The 20,980-nt window shown below is 43.2% G+C and overlaps 1 protein-coding gene across 8 annotated transcripts in view; it reads right to left on the reverse strand.

Annotated features, from left to right (window-relative positions):
- The window catches only part of MAGI2 (membrane associated guanylate kinase, WW and PDZ domain containing 2), a 1,201,350-nt gene that overhangs the window by 417,098 nt on the left and 763,272 nt on the right, over positions 1 to 20,980 (reverse strand). For all 8 annotated transcript variants that reach the window (XM_075017288.1, XM_075017279.1, XM_075017302.1 and 5 more), the window contains exon 4: positions 3,623 to 3,838. In XM_075017288.1, the coding sequence (XP_074873389.1) occupies positions 3,623 to 3,838 (216 nt within the window). The remainder of the gene's footprint in view (positions 1 to 3,622; positions 3,839 to 20,980) is intronic.

The following is a 20,980-nucleotide window of genomic DNA, read 5'->3' on the forward strand; positions in this document are numbered from 1 at the left end:
TAATAACAACAATATTAATATTGTAGAGTGTAAGGGTCCCATTCAGGATTAGGGCCTTGCCAAGATACATGCGATTCAAACTCCTGCCCCAAAGAGCTTGGCCCCTAAAAGTAAAAAAAAAATGCTAGGAGGGTGAAAGATCTACTTTATCCAAGTAAATAATTAGGTTTCCATTACTAAATGTCCTTTCACTCCTTCTTGGTTTTGTTCACTGAGGGTGTGTTTACACAGCACAGTTATTTTGAAATAGCACCTCCTATTTTGAAATAACTATGTGAGCATCTACACAAAGCAACCACTATTTCTAAATACTTTCAAAATAAATAGCAGTCCTACACAGCCACGTGGGATTCTGCAATTTATTGAACTATCATTAGCGTAGTGCTGCCAGCAGCAGCACTGTTCTAAAGGGCTGTGTAGACATGGCCAGGGAGTAGAGCCTATTTTGAAATAAGCCTTAGTATGTCCAATGGCTCCGTTTTGAAATAGGCACTATTGTGTGTAGACCCACTATTCTGAAACACATTTGGGCTGTTTCTACACAGGCGACTTCCTTTGGAAGTGGCATGCTAATACATGGAGTGAAATATGCTAATGAGGCGTGGATGCAATTTCCCGGCACCTCATTAGCATAACATCCCGTGATTTGGAGTCCAGAAGACCGTTCTTCTGGACTCCAAAATGCCGTATAGAAGCACGATCCTGGCGGGGGGGTGTGGCTTCCAGAAGGAAGTCCTTCTGCCGGAGGCCCCTTCTTCCCAAAAATTCTTCCCTCGCTTCTACATGGCGTTTTGGAGTCCGGAAGAATGGTCTTCTGGACTCCAAATCACATGACATTATGCTAATGAGGCATGGGGAATTTGCATCCACGCCTCATTAGCATCTTTCACTCCGTGTATTAGCATGCCACTTCCAAAGGCAGTGGCCTGTGTAGAAACGGCCTTGGTGTGTAGCTGCTTTATTTCAGAATAAACTATTCTGGGATAACTCTTCCAGAAAATCTTATTCAGGAATAACACTGCTTTGTAGACATAGCCTGAGTCTTAGGCACACTAAGCGGCATGCTAATGAGCTAACCAGAAGATGCTAATAAGGTGCGGATACAAATTTTCCGCACCTCGTTCACATACCGACACGTGGTTCAGAGTCCGGAAGAAGATTCTTCCGGACTCTGAAGTACACATGGAGACGCACGGCCCACAGGGTATTCCGGAAGGAAACCCTCCTTCCGGAAGCCCCTTCTTCCCCAAAATTACCCCTTGCATTTCCCTATTTTGCAATTTTTCCCCATATAAACTTTTACTTGTTCAGTTTACATACATTGAGTCCTCTCAATCATTTCATAAGGTGAAAAGCAACACACCACCAGGTGATAGATACCAGCTGTCACAGAAATGTGCCAGAGGATCAACTTTGTTGGGGGGGGTCCCCTGCAGCCTTATTTTTTTAATCTCCTTGACCTAACAATACCCACCAAAAAAAGCAAGCAACCAGAACTACCCATAACTGAGGAAGTTATTCAATCTGATGTGCTTTCCAACCAAATATGAGAAAAAAAGCCTGCATATAATGAAATGTGAAAATCAGTTTCACAGCACTTAGAGACTACATAATATATTTCTTGTTTTATAAGAACCTGTACATTTAGAAATCTTGTAATCTTATCTTTCTATTTGCATGAGTTCTCCTTCAATAATTTTGTTCTAAATTTATAATTTCCATAGGATTAAAGGGTTTTATTATGCAGGATTTTCTTTGTGCTTCTAGACCCAGAAAGGCCAAAGGAGAAAAATACATATATTTAAGCCTGCATATATTACTGCTCACTCAGTGGTTTTGAGGGTTACAAAATACAAACTTTTGAACTCTTCAGTTTCTTACTTGAAGTAAAAAATAATTAGTTATGTCTCAAATTGTGTTTCAGGATAAAATATTATTTTCCTACGCAGGACACCAGCAGATACCTTGAGTTCACTGTCATCCGGAGCAGTGACACCCATAGGGTGAAAGGCAAGGGTCAGCTACCCTTCTGAGTCGGAGTACTGCAATTTGACCCTTTTGACCTCTATGCATGGTCTGAGTGCCAGTGACACTTTTTAAGTCACTAAGGCTTTGTCTACACTACAGGATTTTGTCGACAAAACAAAACTTGGGGGGTATGTCTAAACAGAACTGTACTGCCAGCAGCTCCATACTAATGGGCAGTCTCGCAATTGCACATGGCTGCTCATTACCACAATCAAGGAGCTAATTAACATAGCGGTGCAAGATCTTGCTCTTGGCGGAGGGTGCTGCCAGCACTAAACAAGCCATGTGGATGTGCCTCGGTTGGCTAACCCTAGAGACTGGCAACAGATCAGGGTTTAGCTGGCAGAGGCACATCCACATGGCTTGTTTACTGCTGGCAGCACCCTCTGCTGACAACAACATCTTGTGTGGCTATGCTAATTAGCCCTGTGATTATGTTAATGAGCAGCCATTTGCAGTTGCGAGACTGCTCATTAGCATGAAGCTGCCAGCAATACAGCTCCATTTAGATATGCCCAGGAAGCTTCCAGATTCCCAAGGTGTTCTGTTGACAGTGAATTGACAGAATGGAGCACTTTTGTTGACAGTCTTCTTCCACTCCACACGAGGCATAATGCCTCCGTCAAAAGAGATCTGTCAACAGAAAGCTGGTTCGGACATTCTAGGGGGCCCTCTGTCAACAGACAGGGCTTCCAGGACACTGGGCCACCCTGTCTGCTGTGCTTCAGTTTGGCCATTTTGTCAAGAAAGTGGACAGGCAGTCTGGCTACTCTCTGTCGACAGAGCAGATTTGCTTGCTTGGATATATCTTCCAACAAAAACTTCTGTGGACAAACTACTGCAATCTAGACATAGCCTAATAGTCCTACTTACAACAGCTTGAGTAATAAATAAAGCAAGATACAGAGCTTTCCTGTTTAGGTGGGAGTTATTAGCATTAGCCTTTTTTTGTTACTCCACAGGTGTCATGGCTTTGAGCAGGCTGCTGGCTGAATGGGGGAAGAGGGACAGGGCTAAGCTCCTGCCTTGTGTGCTGATGAAAATTGTCTTGCGTGACACTCTTGGCACCTGTGCTGGGGGTTGCTGACCCCTGATGTGAGGGTAGGTACCTTTTAGTACTACCTGCCTACTGTTCGTATCATTTCATCTAATTATAGAGGTTGCAATATTTACAGATATTGGTTTTTCACATTTGCTTTTTCTGGGGGGTTCAAGAGTTTTCCCCATAGTTGTCTGACTCTCAAGTGAGAGGACTACCAAGTCAGCTACATAAATACTGTCTCAATCTCATAAAATTTCTGTTGCATTAATTCACTAATAAGACTTTCACGTAATATATCATTCAAAAAGTCCAAAGCGTTTTACAATAAATAACTTGCTAATCATTTTGCAGAAATGAAAACTGAGTCACGCACTTCAGGTAATTTGTTCTAGGTTACACTGGAACCTAGTTACTAGGGAATTCTATTGATCAGTCTTGTGTTCTTGAGTACATGATAAACAAGCCCTCCCCAAAGTCAGCATCTATCTAACTTCAGAAGGAAACAACTGTAAATAATTGAAATAAAATTCAGAAGCAGAAAATTGCGCTAACCTGGGGTTACTGCCATGCCATTTCCATTGACCACAGGTCTTTCTTCCTCTTCTTCTTCCGGTGGTTCAATGCCTGTTTTCTCCATATTGCTCACTGATTTATTCCTCTTACGTTTGCCTTCAGCACTAGGTGTGGCACCTGGAAGGATCTGGTCTGTCACATTTAACAATAATGGAGCTGGTTCTGCTGGAGGCTTTGGAGTGCCGTAGTAGTTGTCTGCAAATCAAATCAGCAGGACAAGAGTTAAATTCTTAAGAACAACTTTTGAATTACAGGAAAGTATTGATACTGTATAACACTGTGTTAGTTTCACAGTTCCTTTTCAAAGTCTGTGCAAAACATTGTGAAGTTAAATGTTCATTTCCAGTAAAAAATAATTGATTGTTTCAGAGGTAAGCCAAGCCAAATTCACAATGCTGTATGCTCTAAAATAGGGGAGTTTGGAGGGACTAAAAATAGAGTAATTAGCTATTCATCCTGGCAAACACATTCTGTATTTTGTCATCTCATGCTTGTAACTAAGTTCTATGTTCACCTGATAGGTTAGTAGGTATATAATCTCATTTTATTAATTTTTAATAAGGTCTCAAATACATTTCCTTATCTGTTACACTATGTCACCTTTTCTACTACTCATGAACATTCAACCAGGCTTATAATATAAATAATTTTGGAAGATACAGGAAACATCATGCTTCTTGGTTTAAGCCAAGCTCTAACAATTAAGGAGTTGAAGAACTAATCTGATGGAGGGAAAAATTATCTCACTCCTTGTTATCTTGCACCTTCCTCTGAATCATCTCAGGTTAGCCATTGACAGAGAAACATTATTGGACTAGATGAACCACAGCCATCATCTGGCAATGGTAATTTCTTTGTTCTTATGTTCTTATGCAGATTAGGGCTAGCAGAATCCTTTACCAACATCCACAGTCTGTTCAAAAAGCCTATGTATGAATTCAATTCAGGAAGAAAACAGCATACAGTGACTGCAATAACGACATGATACACAAGCATGAAATATTTTCATATCAAACTATATTTTCTGCAGTGGTTTACATACAACCTGGTGGATATACATGCTGGGTATACTGCGAAGATAACACCTCATGAGAAATACATTTTCAGCACAGTTTCTGATTACTTGTATACAAAACTCCTGTTAAAAATGTTGACCAGTTCACATGGGTCTAACTTGACTTGAAACCTTGTACTCTGGGTGGAGCATAGGGTTATCTACAAGTCTTTTCCACTTCACTCTGTCTCAGGACAAATCTTCTAAATGACTATAGGAGCACCCTAATTGTTGTCCTTCAGTCTCAGTAGATTTTCTCCATATTGTCTGAGGTCTTCCTCTTTGTCTTTCCTTGAGGGTTCCATTTGAGAGCTTAACAGAGTATGCTGGATGATGGTTTTCTGAGAGTGTGGCCTAGCCATCCCCACTTTCTTCTCTTGATTTAAACATCAAGCAGTTCTTGTCTTGATCTGTTCCACAGCTTCTCATTTGTGACAGTCCTGCCATTTGATGCAAAGGGTACACCTCAGGCATTTGTTTATCAATGACTGTACTTTGTGAGTTGAAGACTTTTTTAGTATGCCAGGTCTCACATCCATACAAGAGCACACTCTTCACATTTGTGTTAAAGATCTGCAGTTTCATCTTCACAGATATTATTTGTGAACTCCATATGGGATGAAGAGTTTGGAATGCAGCTGTTGCTTTCCCTATCATGGCACTGATATCTTGGTTTGTTCCTCCGTCATTGCCAATAGTACTCCTTAAGGAAGTAAACTGTACCACATTGTCCAGGTCATCTCCTCCCAGTGTGATGGTGTTGTTGGTGGACTGGTTGATCCTCAATGTCTTGGTCTTTCCCTTATTAATGCTTAGTCCAGTCATTAAGGCAGTTTTGTCTAATGTTGCAACTTTTTCTTCCGTGCTTTTATGTTGGTGTGAAAGGCGGGCAACACTGTCAGCAAAATCAATGTCTTCTAGCCATTTGAAAACTATCCATTGAATACCTCATTGATGGCCATCTGTTGTCCTGCGCATAATTTAGCTCATTCTGATGAAGAACAGAAAAGGTGACAATAGGCACCCTTGTTGCACTCCTGAAATAATTCTGAAGGATTCAGTCAAGACACCATTGTGAACAACATGGTGTATCGAGGGTTCATACGTTGAATGGATCAGGTAAATAATTTTGGATGGGATGCAATGGCATTGCAGCAGTTTCCACAAAGTGTCTCTATTAATGCTGCCAAAAGGTTTTTCAAAGTCTATGAAGGTTATCAGAATGATTTATCTGGTGATGAGCTTTCGTGGGACAGACCCACTTCATCAGATCAATCTCATTTCCAATACAAACCGACACTTATAAGTACAGAGGACCAACAAAAAATTGCAGTAAAAACTGACAAATAAATACATAGGACAGGAGGAGGGGGATAGGAGCAGGGGGGATGTTAATTGTCCTGCCTGAGATAATTATGAGCATCAATCGAGGGAAGCAGTCCTTGTAATCATTGAGGTAATTGATGTCTCTATTCATACCACGTGGTAATGTGTTCAATTTGAATATGAATTCAAACTCACAATTTCATACGTTAATCTATTTTTAAATTCTTTTTGCTCCAGGACACAAGTTCTCAGGTCTGTAACAGAATGGCCCACTCTATTGAAGTGTTCACTGACTGGCTTGTGGAGTGGGCCATTCTGTTAAAGACCTGAGAATGTGAGTCCTGGAGCAAAAAGAATTTAAAAACAGATTAAACTGAGAAATTTGTGAGTTGGAATTCATATTCAAATTTGACACATTAACACATGGCATGAACAGAGACTTCAATTACCTCACACATTACAAGGACTGCATCCCTTCCTTTGATGCTCATAATTATCTCAAGTATCAGAGGGGTAGCCATGTTAGTCTGGATCTGTAACAGCAACAAAGGGTCCTGTGGCACCTTATAGACTAACAGAAAAGTTTTGAGCATGAGCTGTCGTGAGCACAGACTCACTTCATCAGATGCTGCAACTGATGCAGAAACATCTGATGAAGTGAGTCTGTGCCCACGAAAGCTCATGCTCAAAACTTTTCTGTTAGTCTATAAGGTGCCACAGGACCCTTCGTTGCTGCTACATAATTATCTCAGGCAGGACAATTAACACCCCCTGCCCCTCATACCCCTCCTTGAGTTGTATGTATTTGTCAGTTTTTATTGCAAATTCCTTTTTTTTTTTTTTTTGGTCCTCTGTACTTATAAACATCAGTCTGTGCTGGAAATGAGATTGATCCGATGAAGTGGGTCTGTCCCACGAAAGCTCATAACCGAATAAATCATGTTGTTAGTCTTTAAAGTGCTACATTTCTGCTGTTTTGTTTTGTTGGAGTACAGACTAACATGGCTACCTCTCTGTTACTATGAAGGTTATGTATGGGGTTTGTGGGGGTGGGGGGAAGAGTTCCACTCAAGTGACTGTTTTATGATCACTCTGAGAGTTGCTATTTGGTCAGTACAATATCTCTTGCTTCAGAACTCGGCCTGCTCTTCCCAGAGTTGTCTATCAATTTCCGTCTTCCTTCTCTCCAAGAAAATACATATGTCTAAGGAATTTTTTCAAAAGGCAAAACAGCTACAGTAAGGATCTACAGTATTAATCACCACCAGAACACTTATGACTCGCTGAAGAAATTCATAGGACAAGTCATATAATCTTATTACAATTTTTATTTTAATATTTGTATTGTTTCCACATGAACTAATACCAGTAGCACCCTCAAAACCTATTCTCACCTTTAAATGTGCCACATGCAGATAAAGAAACATACCTTGATCAGTAAACATCATCAAGCATTACAGAGATAGTTCTGGGACTAGTATTCCTGTTTATTTTGCAGCTCAATTCAATGTTCACTCATGAGACCACCTTAGTACAGATAAGTAATTAAGTATTCTAACAGCCAGTGAAAACTTTATGAATTTTCACAGTGGATTAGCACATTATTCAGAACCTATGCTTCTGTAATTGTGAAACAGTAGGAAAATTTACTGTGTTTAATGACCCTAGAACGGGGCCAGAAACCTTTCTGAGGCAGAGTGTTGAAATTTGACCTTTTGACATCTATGTACAGTCTGATTGCTGGTGATACCTTTTAAAGTCACTAATAGTCCTACTTAGAACAGCCTCATTAACGAGTAAATTAAAATGCAGAGCTTTACTGTTTCGTCTTTAAATCTCTGACCATCTGGATTTTTTAAATATCCAAAAAATGTCTGAATACAGATGTTCATTCTCTTTCAGGGGATTAAAAACCCATCTCTGTTAGACCTATAGTATGTACTGGCAAATCTCTAGAGAGACACACATATAATGCCTTGTGAAAAGATTTCATATGGTGTAACAGGTTTCAAAACAAAGGAGACAGCATTATTCATTTAAGATCAGAAATCAGAGAGGATTTCATTCTTTTTGTTTGAAACTGAAAACTCAATATAAATTTCTATGTTCTTGGCCTCCAAAATAAGAGAGCCAGATAGTACTCCACTGACCTCGAAGAGGGATTTAGTAAATTGTCCAATCATAAAAATAGCAGTGCCGTATAATTAAGAAAGCTTTGCTATGAGTTTATTCTATGAAGTCTGGGGATTATTGTGTTCTATATTACATAGAATAATAACAAACTTTCATAGTATTTTATACATACAAAGCTAATGAGCTAAACATTAGCTAATAACTGATCCTAATAGCCCTATATCATGGTTCCCATTTTGCAGACTGGGAAGTGGAGAGACACGTGGCTGGATTTTAAAAGGTATTTAAATTAAAAAAGAAAGAGAGAGATTTCAATGGGAGTTAGATGCACTACTGAAAATACCAATGGGCACTGATCTCCTTTTCTAGGCACCTAACTACCTTGGAAAATCTGACTTTGGAGACTAAGGATAGTTATGGATTTTGGAAGCCTGAGAATACTAGGAGGAGAAGCAGGAAACACACTGCCCAGGAAAAACTACTTGACATTGGGAAGCCTCTTGCTAATTCTGTACAACCAGGGCAAACATCTCTATAAGTAGGTAGAAAAGAGTCCGGCCCAATCCTTACTATACAGTAGTCCAAAACTTTCTCAGGGCAACTAGATCCTCAGGTATTTCTAGCCAACAAACCTTCCATATGGCCCACTATCAGGAGAACCATTTGGGGGAGGAGACTAGGGGAGTTGTATCTCCATCCACACATTGAACTTTAAATCCCCAAATTTCATACTTGAGGTCTACTTAAAGGGCATGCCCTATCCCCAGACACAGTCCTCAGGAGCACCAGGGCTTGTGCTGCGCCCAGCTGTGCCTTTGGAGCAGGGAGTTTGTCTACAAACAGAAGAGGCAGGGTGATTAAGATAACAAAAGACTTGCCATTCAAGAAACTGAAAGATCATTACATGATCATGAATGAACACACTGCCAGGTACTCCACTTAAAAGCCAGGAAAGAAACAGTCGGGAAAAATAGTAGCGTGCTGCAGGGGTCTTTACTGGGGCCAATGCTGTTCAATGGCAGTATTTTTAAAAAATAAAGAAAAATTAAGGCTGGAATAAGTGTTCAGGGGTGAGGGAGGCAGAGGGTTGGGGAGCTCAAGGCAGGTGGTTACAGACATTAGGGCAGCAGTTTCAGGACAGGGGGTTGCAAGGTGTGTGAGGAGGGTGGTACCAGGGTACCCATGGTAGTGAAGATGACACTGCTATTGCAGCAGCTCCTCCCAGGGGGCCAGGGCAGCGCTTCCCTCCCCCACTTAACCAATGGCTCTTCCTAAGGGGGCCGGGCTGTGCTCCCATCCAGCGATGCCTCCTGGGAGGGAGAGATCTGTGGCTGCATTCTTGGTGGGTGGGAACTGGGACTATGAGGGGTGGTGCCAGCCTCCAGCTATCTCCCTGGCTTGCAGCCTGTTGGAGGGGGCAGACCTTGGGAGCAGCCCCCAGCCTTCTGGTGTCCCGCAGCATGCAGCTCCTCCTGGAGGTCTTTACTTGGGGTAGTAGCCTGTTGAGGGCAGGGCAGCACTCTGTAGGTGACACTGACCTCCAGCTCTGCAGTGGTCTGGAGGTGGCACTTTGGGAGCTACCCCCAGTCTCCAAGGGTCCCCTCCATCCTGCAGCCTGTTTGGTGGGGTGTTCAAGGGGCTCGCCAGACTCTGCAGCCTCCAGTGCCCCCTGTGGTCTGCAGGGTATCTGGGAAGAGGAAACCATGCTGTGGGACCTGCCTCTCCCTCCTGCAACACCACCCCCTCCCCATGGCCTGCAGGTTGTTGAAGTGGGGGCAAGGCTCTGGGGGATGCCTCCAGCCTCCCGTTGTCCCCATTCAGCCTCCAAGCTGGGGAGGGGATTTGGGGGATGTTCCCAGTCTTGAGCAGGTTTCCCATCCCCCAAAGACTGAAGGCTGTCTGAGGAGAGGCCAGCCTCCATGGCTATCCCCCTCCAACTGCCCCCAGCAGCCTGCAGGCTGTTGGGAGCAGAGAGGCTCTTGGGGGGCCTGCATCCCTCCAGTGGCCACCCACAGTGAGCAGGCTGTCTGGGCAGGGCCAAGCTCCAGGGGGCTGCCCCTTCTCCAGCTGCCCTCCTCCCACTATCTCCCCACAGTCTGCTGTTAGCTCACAAGACCAGGGACGGCCAGAATTAGGGGATTCGCTTCAACACAGAGGTGATTAGGGATAGTTTACTTTATTAAGCTTCCTACTTTACTGCTATTACAATCACAGTGCACACTTTAGCAAGCAAAAGCATTACAGAGCAATGTATACAACAGTAAAAGATCCTTGGAATGCTTAAGTCCCATTCTACTGTGAGCAGCTCCATCCCTGCTGCCTCACACCAGGGGCAACAGTGGACTTGGCTCCAGGTATACACAGGGGAATACAGGGCCCTCGCAATGATTTTATCCCTTAGTTGTTTATCAGATATGCATGCACTCGCTCAATGCTACTCTTAGCACTTTCACGAGGCTGAAGCCAATGTTACCGTTTATTGTCTCTCTAGGTTGCCAGCCAGAGATGTACAGCCTGAAACTGATAAAGATGTTAGGGCTGTCTGATACAGCCCATTTGGTATTTATGTCTGTGGGGTTTGAGGCTGTAACACAGAGGTGGGAACTTGGTTGTACTACAGGAATGGAAACTTCCATCTTGGCCCTCAGGCCTGCTTATGTCTTTTAGATAACAGCTGCCTGGGCTGGAGGGCATGTCTCCTCCCATGGGCTACAAGCTATTTGGAGGCTTTCCCCAACTCCAGCAGCCCCCAATGTGGTCTGTAGTCTCCGGGAGGGCATGCTCTGTATTCGGGGCAGGAGAAATCCTTACCCTATCTTTGTGGCAGGCAAGATGCAGACCCCCATCCCTACTGGCCTCTCGGTGCTGCAGCTGGCCCCAGTGGCCACTCTCAGCATCCCAGCCCCGCTGTCCGTGTCCCTCCCTTTCACCTCCCTCCTCCTTCTGCCCCCCTTTCCACATTCTAGGAAATCCTGAGATTTCAGGCATTTCCCACATTCTAGGCACAACCAAATGCTCACCTTGGTTTAAGTTAGGGTAAGGGTAAGTGTGGCTGCAGCTCCTACGGTTTAAGAGGAACTCCTGAACGAACATAACACAGGCAGACACTCTCTTGTATGTGTGTGTGTGTGTGTGTGTGTGTGTGTACATATATATACATTGTGAAAAAAAACTGGAACTTGGAAAAGAAATGACTAAAGGGCCAGGGAATCTGTTTGAGGTCTAGAAAAACATGAATGGTATGGAAAGATGGGATAAGGAAATGTTATTTACTCCTTCACTAACATAACACAGGAAAGTGACATCAGGAAATTTATAGGCAGAAGATTTAAAACAAACAAAAGAAATTATTTCTTTCTGGCCAGGCTGCAAGACTCTCTGCCAGGGGATGGGGGAAAGGCCCAAACTATGATGGCGTTCCAAGCATAATGAAATAAGTTCAGGGAGGATAGATCCATCAATGGTAATTACCCAGAAGCAAGGAAGAAACGACAAGGGATGGATCACTTGCTGATTGTCTCTTCTGTTCATTCCTTCTGAAAAACGTGGCATTGGCCACTGTTGGAAGATAGGATAATGGGCTAGATGGACCACTGGTGTGACCCAGTATGGCCATTCTGATGTTCTTAATATAGAACCCAGATATATCTGACATCCACTAGACCATAGGTTCCCAAACTGGGGGGCATGAAGAAGTTCCAGGGAGGGCATAAGGCGATCCAGCCCCTTCAGTCAATCCCCTCCACCCCAAGAAGGAGCCTGTGCTGGTGTTATCTCTTGCAAAAACGGAGGTAGCATCAGCTTCCTGTGGCATGGAGGGGAAGTCCCACAGCTGCATGTCAGAGCCGATGTCTCAGGAAGTGTGTGTGCTGCTTCCCCTCCCCAAACAGCTGGCACGTTTTCTGAAAAGCCAGGTCTGTTTCCTGCCAGTGACTTCCTTCCTCCTGCTGCCCTCCTGCTTCTCACCTCCCACAGCAGCCGTGCACTGCCTGAGCAGTTGGAACTGGTGCCCACTCACTGGCAGCCCTCTCCCACACACTGGATCCCTCATTTTTGGCCCCACCTCAGAGTGTAGAGGGGCCCACAGATTCCACTAACCCTGGAACCCAAAAAGAATTAATCTGGTCTGAGGCCTTGAACCTCAGTCCTACCTACCCTCCCTGCATGGGGCTGGGATGCCAGGGGAGGGCAGTGTCTCAGTTGGGGCCACATCAGCGGGGCTTGGAGGGTTTTTTTTTTTTTTTTTTTTTGCATCTCACTTGTGTGGTCCCTGACTTTTTCAGGGGGTCAGTGACACCTGGCCCAAAACAGGTTCCCTGCCCCTCCCATAAATAAAGACAATGCTGAAATGTTTGTGTTGGACACATGTTATTTAAAAATGAAGCCTGGCCAACAAGTTCCCAGTCAGGGCCAAGCCACCATCTGGCCATAGCATTGTAACACCTCTACATCCCACCCCCCAACGCCCCCGGCGCACCTCAGTCCTGAGCCTATCCTACACCAGAATCCCCTGTCCTGAGCCTCTCACATCCCCAGCCTTCTGCCACAACACTACTCCACAATCCACACACTGCACATCTGTGTCTTGAGCCCATCATATTCCCAACCCCCTGCCCTGAGCCCCTCATACACCCCAGCCTGAACTCCTGCACCCTTACAGCCCCTAACCTGTGGTTTGCTCAGCTCCCCAGCACTCTCCAGCCTGGAGGCCCTCTCCCTGACCCAGCAGCCACTTCTCCACCTCTTCTTGAACCCAAATTCTGTCCCAGATCTTGCACCTTTCACCCCTTCCCACACCCAAGTCCCTCATTCCCACCCCAGAGCCCACACCTCCTAACGCAACTCCGTGAGAGTGAGGCTTGGGACCGCAAATGATGGAGGGGAGGGGAATGGAGAAGGCGGGGCCTCAAGAAAGGCGTGGGATATTGGGACTTGCCCTGACATTTAAAAAGTGATCTTGGATGTAAAAGATTGGAGACCACTGCCGTTAAAAATAAAAAAATTCAAAATTCAGACCACAAAATTTGATTTTTGTATTGTTATTTATTTGTTTATTTATATATTTACACCTTTTGACGTGTAGGGGTATGAATTGAATTTTTTGTTAAAGGGGAGTTGGATGATGGTAAAGAATATGTGGGCGGGGGGCATGTGGATTTGTAAAACTCAAAAAGGGGGCGTGACGCTGAAAAGTTTGGGAACCACTGCACTAGACCCTGCTCCTCTTCCAGAGCTGAGATAGAGACACACTATCGGGACTCCTGGACTCTTGCTCTTTCTCACTCTCCACAGAGTTAGCAATGAAGAAAGAATATACATTACAATTATAAGCATAACCAGTGTCCCTTAAATGACTTGCCACAAGATGTCAGAATCTGTTCGTTTGAGAGCTGAGTGGATCTAATAGTTATTTAATTTTCTTTTATATAGGAATTAGATTAGATATAGTGCTCCTATCAGCTAATTGGTAAGTTATCTGCCAAAACCTGGCATTTTCAAATGCCTTAGTAGGCCCCTGGAAAGAGATGATGTGTGTGGGGTGGAAGGGTGGAAAGGCAGACTGGGTCATTTCTTTCCCCTCCCTCTCGGCTCTGTGTGCTGCTTGGCTTGTACTAAGAATGTTCAGTAACACTGTGGAAGCCGCTGTCTTCAGTGGGCCCATACATGCCCTCACTCTGCCCCTCTCCCATTATCATGGCGTCCACTGGTTGCCCTACTCTCCACCATAATCTGAAATGGCAAACTTGCCCACTATTTCTCATCTCTCCTGAGTTGAAGTTTATTAAATTTTATCTGGTGACTTGCCAGAAGTAATGCCATCACATCAAAGCATGCCAAATACCAAGGCAAAATTCTCTGAGAAACAAGACTTCAAGTCAAGGGCATCCCCCTCTAAGCTAATACCAAAAGCCCGACTCAATGGCCGTGTCTACACGTGCCCCAAACTTCGAAATGGCCATTTGCATGGCCATTTCGAAGTTTGGGGCACGTGTAGACGTAGCCAATGTGTCCTCACAGTCTTCTTTCCTACTTGAGAACAACAGTGTAGACCAGTGGTTCCCAGCCCTGGATCTGCAGAACCCTGAGGGTCTGAGAAGATATTGAAGGGGGTCTGTGACAAAAATAAAAGATAAATAAAAATGATCACAGAAAATAATTGAATAAATTCAATAAATTGGAAAGTTAAAATCTATTATTTTACAATTAATTATCTTCCAATAATGTTATTAATTGCTGTCTAAAAATCTAAGTTATGGTTTCCTTTTTCATGTAATAAAGTGTACATAGCTGCTAGAATGGCTTTGATGGGGTTCCATGAATGGTTTGCGGGGTGATTGGGGGTCCACACTATTGAAAAAGTTGGGAACCACTGCTCTAGATCATAGCCTATGAATGATTATCCCTATGTGTTCGTAACTATCTGTGTTATTGTGAGAAAAAAAGCAGATGATGTAATATCTTTTATTGGACCAAATTCTGTTAATGAGAGAGATACGCTTCCAAGCCACACAGAGCTCTTTCTCAGGTGTAGGAAAGGCACTCCCAGAGCCTCACCTAAATTCAAGATGGTACAGATTATTTAATATTAGTAGTTAACACATATTATAAGGGACCATTCAAAGTAAAAAGGCATGTTAACACCTTTTCAGACTAGGGTAGTCCACAGCCTCACCAGGCCCCTGGGCAAAGAGAGAGAGAGAGAGAGAGAGAGAGTGCGCGTGTGCGTGTGTTGGGGAGGCAAGGGAGGGGCTTGGCTCTGTGATCCCACAAAGGGTTGAGCTTTCAGTGGAAGGGTTGGGTCCAGGACACCTGGCCCTCAGCACTGCCTGGACCAAACTGCCTCCCACCCTGTCCAGAGCACGTTGCCTGGAGCATGTAAGCCAAGGCTCTGAAGACCTCTGGGCCCCTTTGAATCATTGGTACAAGCAGCAGTTGCCCCCTTAACCCCTGCATTGTCAGCCTTGCTTCAGTCTCAGGAAAAAAAGGAGGGGATAGTGAGCTACCAATTGTTGTAACAAGCCATATATCCCACATCTCTGTTCACTCCATGATTTTTCGTGTATTGCAGAGTTATGAATTTAAGCTTGCAGGCTCATCTTTTGAAAGAGTTCTGCAGGTTTCCTTTGAGGATAAGAACTGAGAGGTCAGACACAGAGTGACTGCATTGTGAACACTGTTCACCCACAGGTGACATGATGTTTTTGTCTTTAACCATTTTCCTGTGTGAGTTCATCTGAGAGCATAGTGCTTCTCTGGTTTCACCCACATAGTTGTTACTGGTGCATCAAGAGCTCTGCATGGTGTATGCCACATGGGCAGATATTACTACAAATGTATAGAATATAAATGTCCTATTCTGAAAACGTATGAATGATAGTAATAAATTACAAAGATGCTCTGAGTATTTAGAGGGTCAGATGCAAGATAAGAACACTAGAATTCAGCGACTATTGAAAAATAAAAGCACAAAGTTCCTGAATTTTAAGATACATTGTTCCAACTTCCTCATCCTTTAGTATATGGAAGATTCTCTGCAGCATACTTTAAGCATATATAAAATATTCCTTAGACAGTAGTCGGGACGAAAAAAAAAAAGAAAAGAAAAAGAAACAGGTAGGCATAATTCTTTTCTCAATCCTGATGTTCGCGTTGTGGACCAGAATCTTCAGGTGATACAGGCTGGATTTCCTGGTCCAGCACCCCTGGGATCTTAGCTGTCTGAATGAGGGATTTTGTTGAATTAGGGGAGGTCAGTGCTTCCTGGCTCCCCTCTGTACTGTTGGCCACCAGTCCAGGACACTTTGTTACCCCATACACCCAGCCCAGCCAGAACTTCCCAGCCAGAAAGGGATCCCAGCTGTATCTTCCCAGCTGCCCTGAGTGCTGCCAGAAGCTTCCCAGCAACTTCCTTTTGTGTCAGGATCTCCCAATTTAAGAAATGCTTATCTCCTCTGTGTAATCTGTATCATACAGGCTAAAAGTACACAAAAGGCCAAATTTTGTGGGAAGGCACCAGATTTCACAGTCCGTGATGCATTTTGCATGGCTGTGAATTTGGTAGGGCCCTGCGTGAGTGACCCTCCAACTCAGCAGGCAGCATGATTGTCACTACCAAGATGATCTCCCAGGATAGGATAGTTTTGCTATTTGTGTTTGCATACCTAGAATTTCTGGAGAGTGCCAATTGACATGCAGCAGTGCTATGATTAGCTGCAGAGAGAATGCAGGGCTTTTGCAGTGGGGGAGGGATATATCAGTGGTTTGAGCCCTGGCCTACAAACTCAGGATTATGAGCTCAGTCCTTGAGGGGACCATTTAGGAACCTAGAGCAAATCAATTAAAAAAAAATCTGTTCGGGATGGTGATAGGTCTTGCTGTGAGGGCAGGGGATTGGATTTCATGACCTCTGAATGACACTTCCAGCTCTGTGAGATAGGTATATCTCCATATAAAAGACATTATGTGCAATCAGCACACATCTGACTTCATGTGCCCTTGCTTTCTGTGCACATTCCTTTAGTAGTGACAGTAGGAAAAATACTACTTGGACAGAACCCAGTAGAATCTGACAACCCTTTGCATGTGTAATGGTTAAAAAAAACGGCTTGGAGGCCACAGGTTGCCCACTACTGTTCCAGATGTTGATGAACTGGGAAAGAGAGGGCCATTGTTATGGTTGCATATAACATAAATTTTCTGCACCTCATTAGCATATGGCCACTTGATTCAGAGTCCAGAAGAAGTCTGGAAGAAGCTCTTCTGGACTCCAAAATAGCTGTGTGGATGCGTGGATCTCTCGGAAGGAAACCCTCCTTCCGGAAGCCCCCTCTTCCTCAAAATTTTGAGGAAGAGAGCACTTCCAGAAGGAGGGGTTCCTTCCAGGGGATCCCAGTGGGCTGCACATGTACACAGCTATCTTGGAGTCTGGAAGAGCTTCTTGTGGACTACGAATCACATGGCCATATGCTAATGAGGTGTGGAAAATTTACATCCATGCTTTATTAGCACCTTCTGGACAGCTCATTACCAAGTCTATTCTGGAGGAAGGGGCATGTGTAGAAGTGGCCTTAGGGAACAGCACAGCACAGCAGCCTTATTTTGAAATAAGTTATTCTGGAGGAGATATTCCAGAATAGTTTATTTTGAAATAAGGCTGCTACACACAAAGGCCATTTCTACACAGGCCACTTTCTTCGAAAGTGGCATGGTAATACATGGCCCGAAATATGCTAATGAGGCATGGATGCAAATTCCCCGCACCTCATTAGCATATGGTCACATGATTTGGAGTCCAGAAGACTGTTCTTCCGGACTCCAAAACACCGTTTAGAAGCGCGGCCCCCGGGGGGGTCTTTTTGGGAAGAAGGGGCCTCCGGAAGAAGGACTTCCTTCTGGAAGCTCCCCCGGGGCCATGCTTCTACATGGTGTTTTGGAGTCCAGAAGAACAGTCTTCCGGACTCCAAATCACGTGACCATATGCTAATGAGGCACAGGGAATTTGCATCCATGCCTCATTAGTATATTTTGGGCCATGTATTACTATGCCACTTTTGAAGAAAGTGGCCTATGTAGAAACAGCCAAAATGTGTTTTGAAGTAGCTGTGTGCTATAGGGAAATAGAGCATACACATCTCATAGAGCTGGAAAGGATCTCAAGAGGTCATTGAGTCCACTTTCATGCACTCACAGCAGTATCTATCACTGTTCCTGAATTATTTTTTTTTTTAATCTAAGCCCTCAAGGTCCCCTCAAGGATGGAGCACACAGTCCTGGGAAATTACTAGAAGCAAACCCTATTTTGAACTACTACTACATAGGCAGGACAGTGAAGCACTCAAAACCGCATAAATGCCAGATTCACTGTTTTCCGTGAAACCCTAAATTCATCCATCTTGCACGTGCATTATGATGTGATTGAATGAGGACTGAACTAATATTGTATAAGCAGTGTCAAATCTGACATTTCCTACCTTTCAAATGCTACACTTTCCAACCTTAATAATATTATTTTAATGCAGATTTTTATATGTTCTTTTTTAAAGAACTGAAGAAGTTTGCTTTCTTTTCAAAGTTCTGATAACTCACTTATGAGATTCTGAAAGAGCAAAAAAGTACATAGACATTCAAATATAATTACTGCTGCATTTTCTCAATGTTCAAGACAATTACAACTTCCTTAAGGAAGTCTCCCAAACTTCCACTCTTCCACTCAGCCTGGCTGAGTAATTTATTTTGATGACTGTCTCAACTATAATTAGATTTTTAATCACTACAGAAAGTCTCGGTGAGTAGATTTTGTGGTTGGGCTCATAAATTTCCTTGACAGTTTTGCAATGCTGCCTGTTGAATCAGTGCTGCAGTATTTTAGTTTTTTATGAAAGAGATCCAAAAACAAGGGCTTAAAAATTTCCTATTTTTGTTTGTGGCACTTGTGATATCACAAGCCAGGAAAAGCTGCAAGCCAGGACTAGCTTAGGGTATATCTATGCTTACTGCAGGTTCGACATGCTGCAATGGATCCGCCAGAGTTCGATTTTGCCGTGTTAGTGAAGAAAATGGATATCTCTGGGCTGTCAATCCTGGTATTCCACACTGCCGCATGGAGAAAGGGACATTGATGCCAGTCAGAAGAGCCTTGATCTACAGTAGGGAACATAGTCAAACCTGATATGTCGATTCTAACTATGCTAATGGTGTGGCTAGTACTGTGTATCTGGGATGGACTTTGATCCCTAATGTAGACTAGGCCTAAAGGAAGTAATTATGCTAAAAATATGGTGATTGGATTGCTCAATAAGGCTATGTCTACTTGAAAGCCTAAGCCCAATAAATGCTACACAATTTGCGCTATGCAAATTGTGTAGCTTATTTCAAGTCAATTTTGAAATAGGCTATTTCGGCATGTGGCGCTGTCTAAATGGCATTTGTATCTGGAAATAGCAACCCCACAGCTAAACCCTGTACTCAAAATAGCAAAATAGGGCTCTCGTTGTGAGGGGGTAGCAAAAACTTTGAAATTAGTTGCTTATTTCAAATGTTGGTGTCATTTGGATGGCACTGAGTTAAAAATAAGTTAATTCAAAAGCATTTATGCAGTTTCTGTTGCGCAAGTTGAGTAAGTTATTTCAAGTTACTACTACAGTGCAGCCATAGCCTAAAAGATTTATCTGGGCATAAGCTTTCATGGACAAAGGCCTGCTTCATCATTGTTGTTAAATCAGTGTCCAAAAATAAAGTAAAAATTAAAAGTTATTTTAATAAAAACGGTCTGGCAGAGCTGTTAGGAATGAGATATGGCCTTATATGTAATATATATATATATATAGGTAGATGATATCAAATGCACGTGAAAGGACAAGTGGAAGTGAAGATCCCTGGGGCGACTTCAAAATTTTCAAAATTCAAAAAGTGCTTTTCAAAATTATCTTCTACATTATTTACTGAATAACCAATATAAACTGGGCTTCAGACTGCCCTGTAGCAGCAGCACTAAGGGAGAGATTATTTCCATGGACATTGGAAATCTCTCAAACTAGAGGAGTTTAGTTTGAGTTCTGGGTAACCGAGGTTTCGCTGGGGTGCAGACATCCTTCCTGCTTGGTTTCTGCCCGCTTACTCCCAATGGAGTGGAGGTTTTGTTTGCCTGGCATACCTGGACTTTTTCAAGAAATTTCCTCATACATCCTGCTTTCTTATAGCTTCCCCCTGCAGACACTGGCCAGTCAATCTAGTATAACAGAACCTCAGAATTACGAATACCAGACTCATAAACTGACTGATCCACCACACAACTCATTTTGAAGCAGAAGTATGCAAATAGGGAACAATGGAGACAACTAAAAACCACAAAACTGAAACTTAAAAAGAAAAACAAATACAGCTTATTACTGAGTTAAACATAAACTAGTAAAAATAAAGGGAGAGTTTAAAAGTTACAAGATAAGGAATCTTTCTCAACTTGTTTCATTTAAATTAAGATGCATCAGCATTTTTCTTCTGCACAGTAATATTTCAAAGCTGTAGTAAGTCAATGTTCAGTTGCAGGCTTGTGAAAGAACCATAACCTTTTGTTCAGAGTTACAAACAGCCTATATTCCTGAGGTGTTCATAATGCTGAGATTTTACTATATGATAAATTCAGAGACAATTAATCATGTTACATGATTCTGGGCTTGCCCAGTCATCCTTACTGAAATTAAGTCACCTAATATCAGAACAGATTTTTTTTTACCTGATAATATTTTGGGCCCCAAGGCATTTGCACAAGAACATTTTAAATGTAAACATTTGGGGAATAGAGATGGCAGAGTTGTCACACAATTACAGACAGTATATACCTGCTTATGAACATAAGAACATAAGAATGGCCATACTGGGTCAGACCAAAGGTCCATCCAGCCCAGCATCCCATCTGCCGACGGTGGCCAATGCCAGGTGCCCCAGAGAAGGAGAACAGAAGACAATGATCAAGTGATTTATCTCCTGCCATCCATCTCCTGCCCTTCTTCTGAAGGCTAGGCCACCATACTTTATCCCTGGCTAATAGCCATTTATGGACCTAACCTGCAAAAATTTATCAAGCTCTTTTTTAAACCCTAATAGAGTCCTGGCCTTCACAGCCTCCTCCGGCAAGGAGTTCCACAGGTTGACTGTGCGCTGTATGAAGAAAAATTTCCTTTTATTAGTTTTGAACCTACTACCCATCAATTTCATTTGGTGTCCCCTAGTTCTTGTATTATGGGAAAAGGTAAATAATTTTTCTATATTCACTTTCTCCACACCATTCATGATTTTATATACCTCTATCATATCGCCCCTCAATC

This window comes from Carettochelys insculpta, chromosome 1 (genome assembly GCF_033958435.1).
Source record: "Carettochelys insculpta isolate YL-2023 chromosome 1, ASM3395843v1, whole genome shotgun sequence".
NCBI classification, from domain to species: Eukaryota; Metazoa; Chordata; order Testudines; family Carettochelyidae; genus Carettochelys; species Carettochelys insculpta.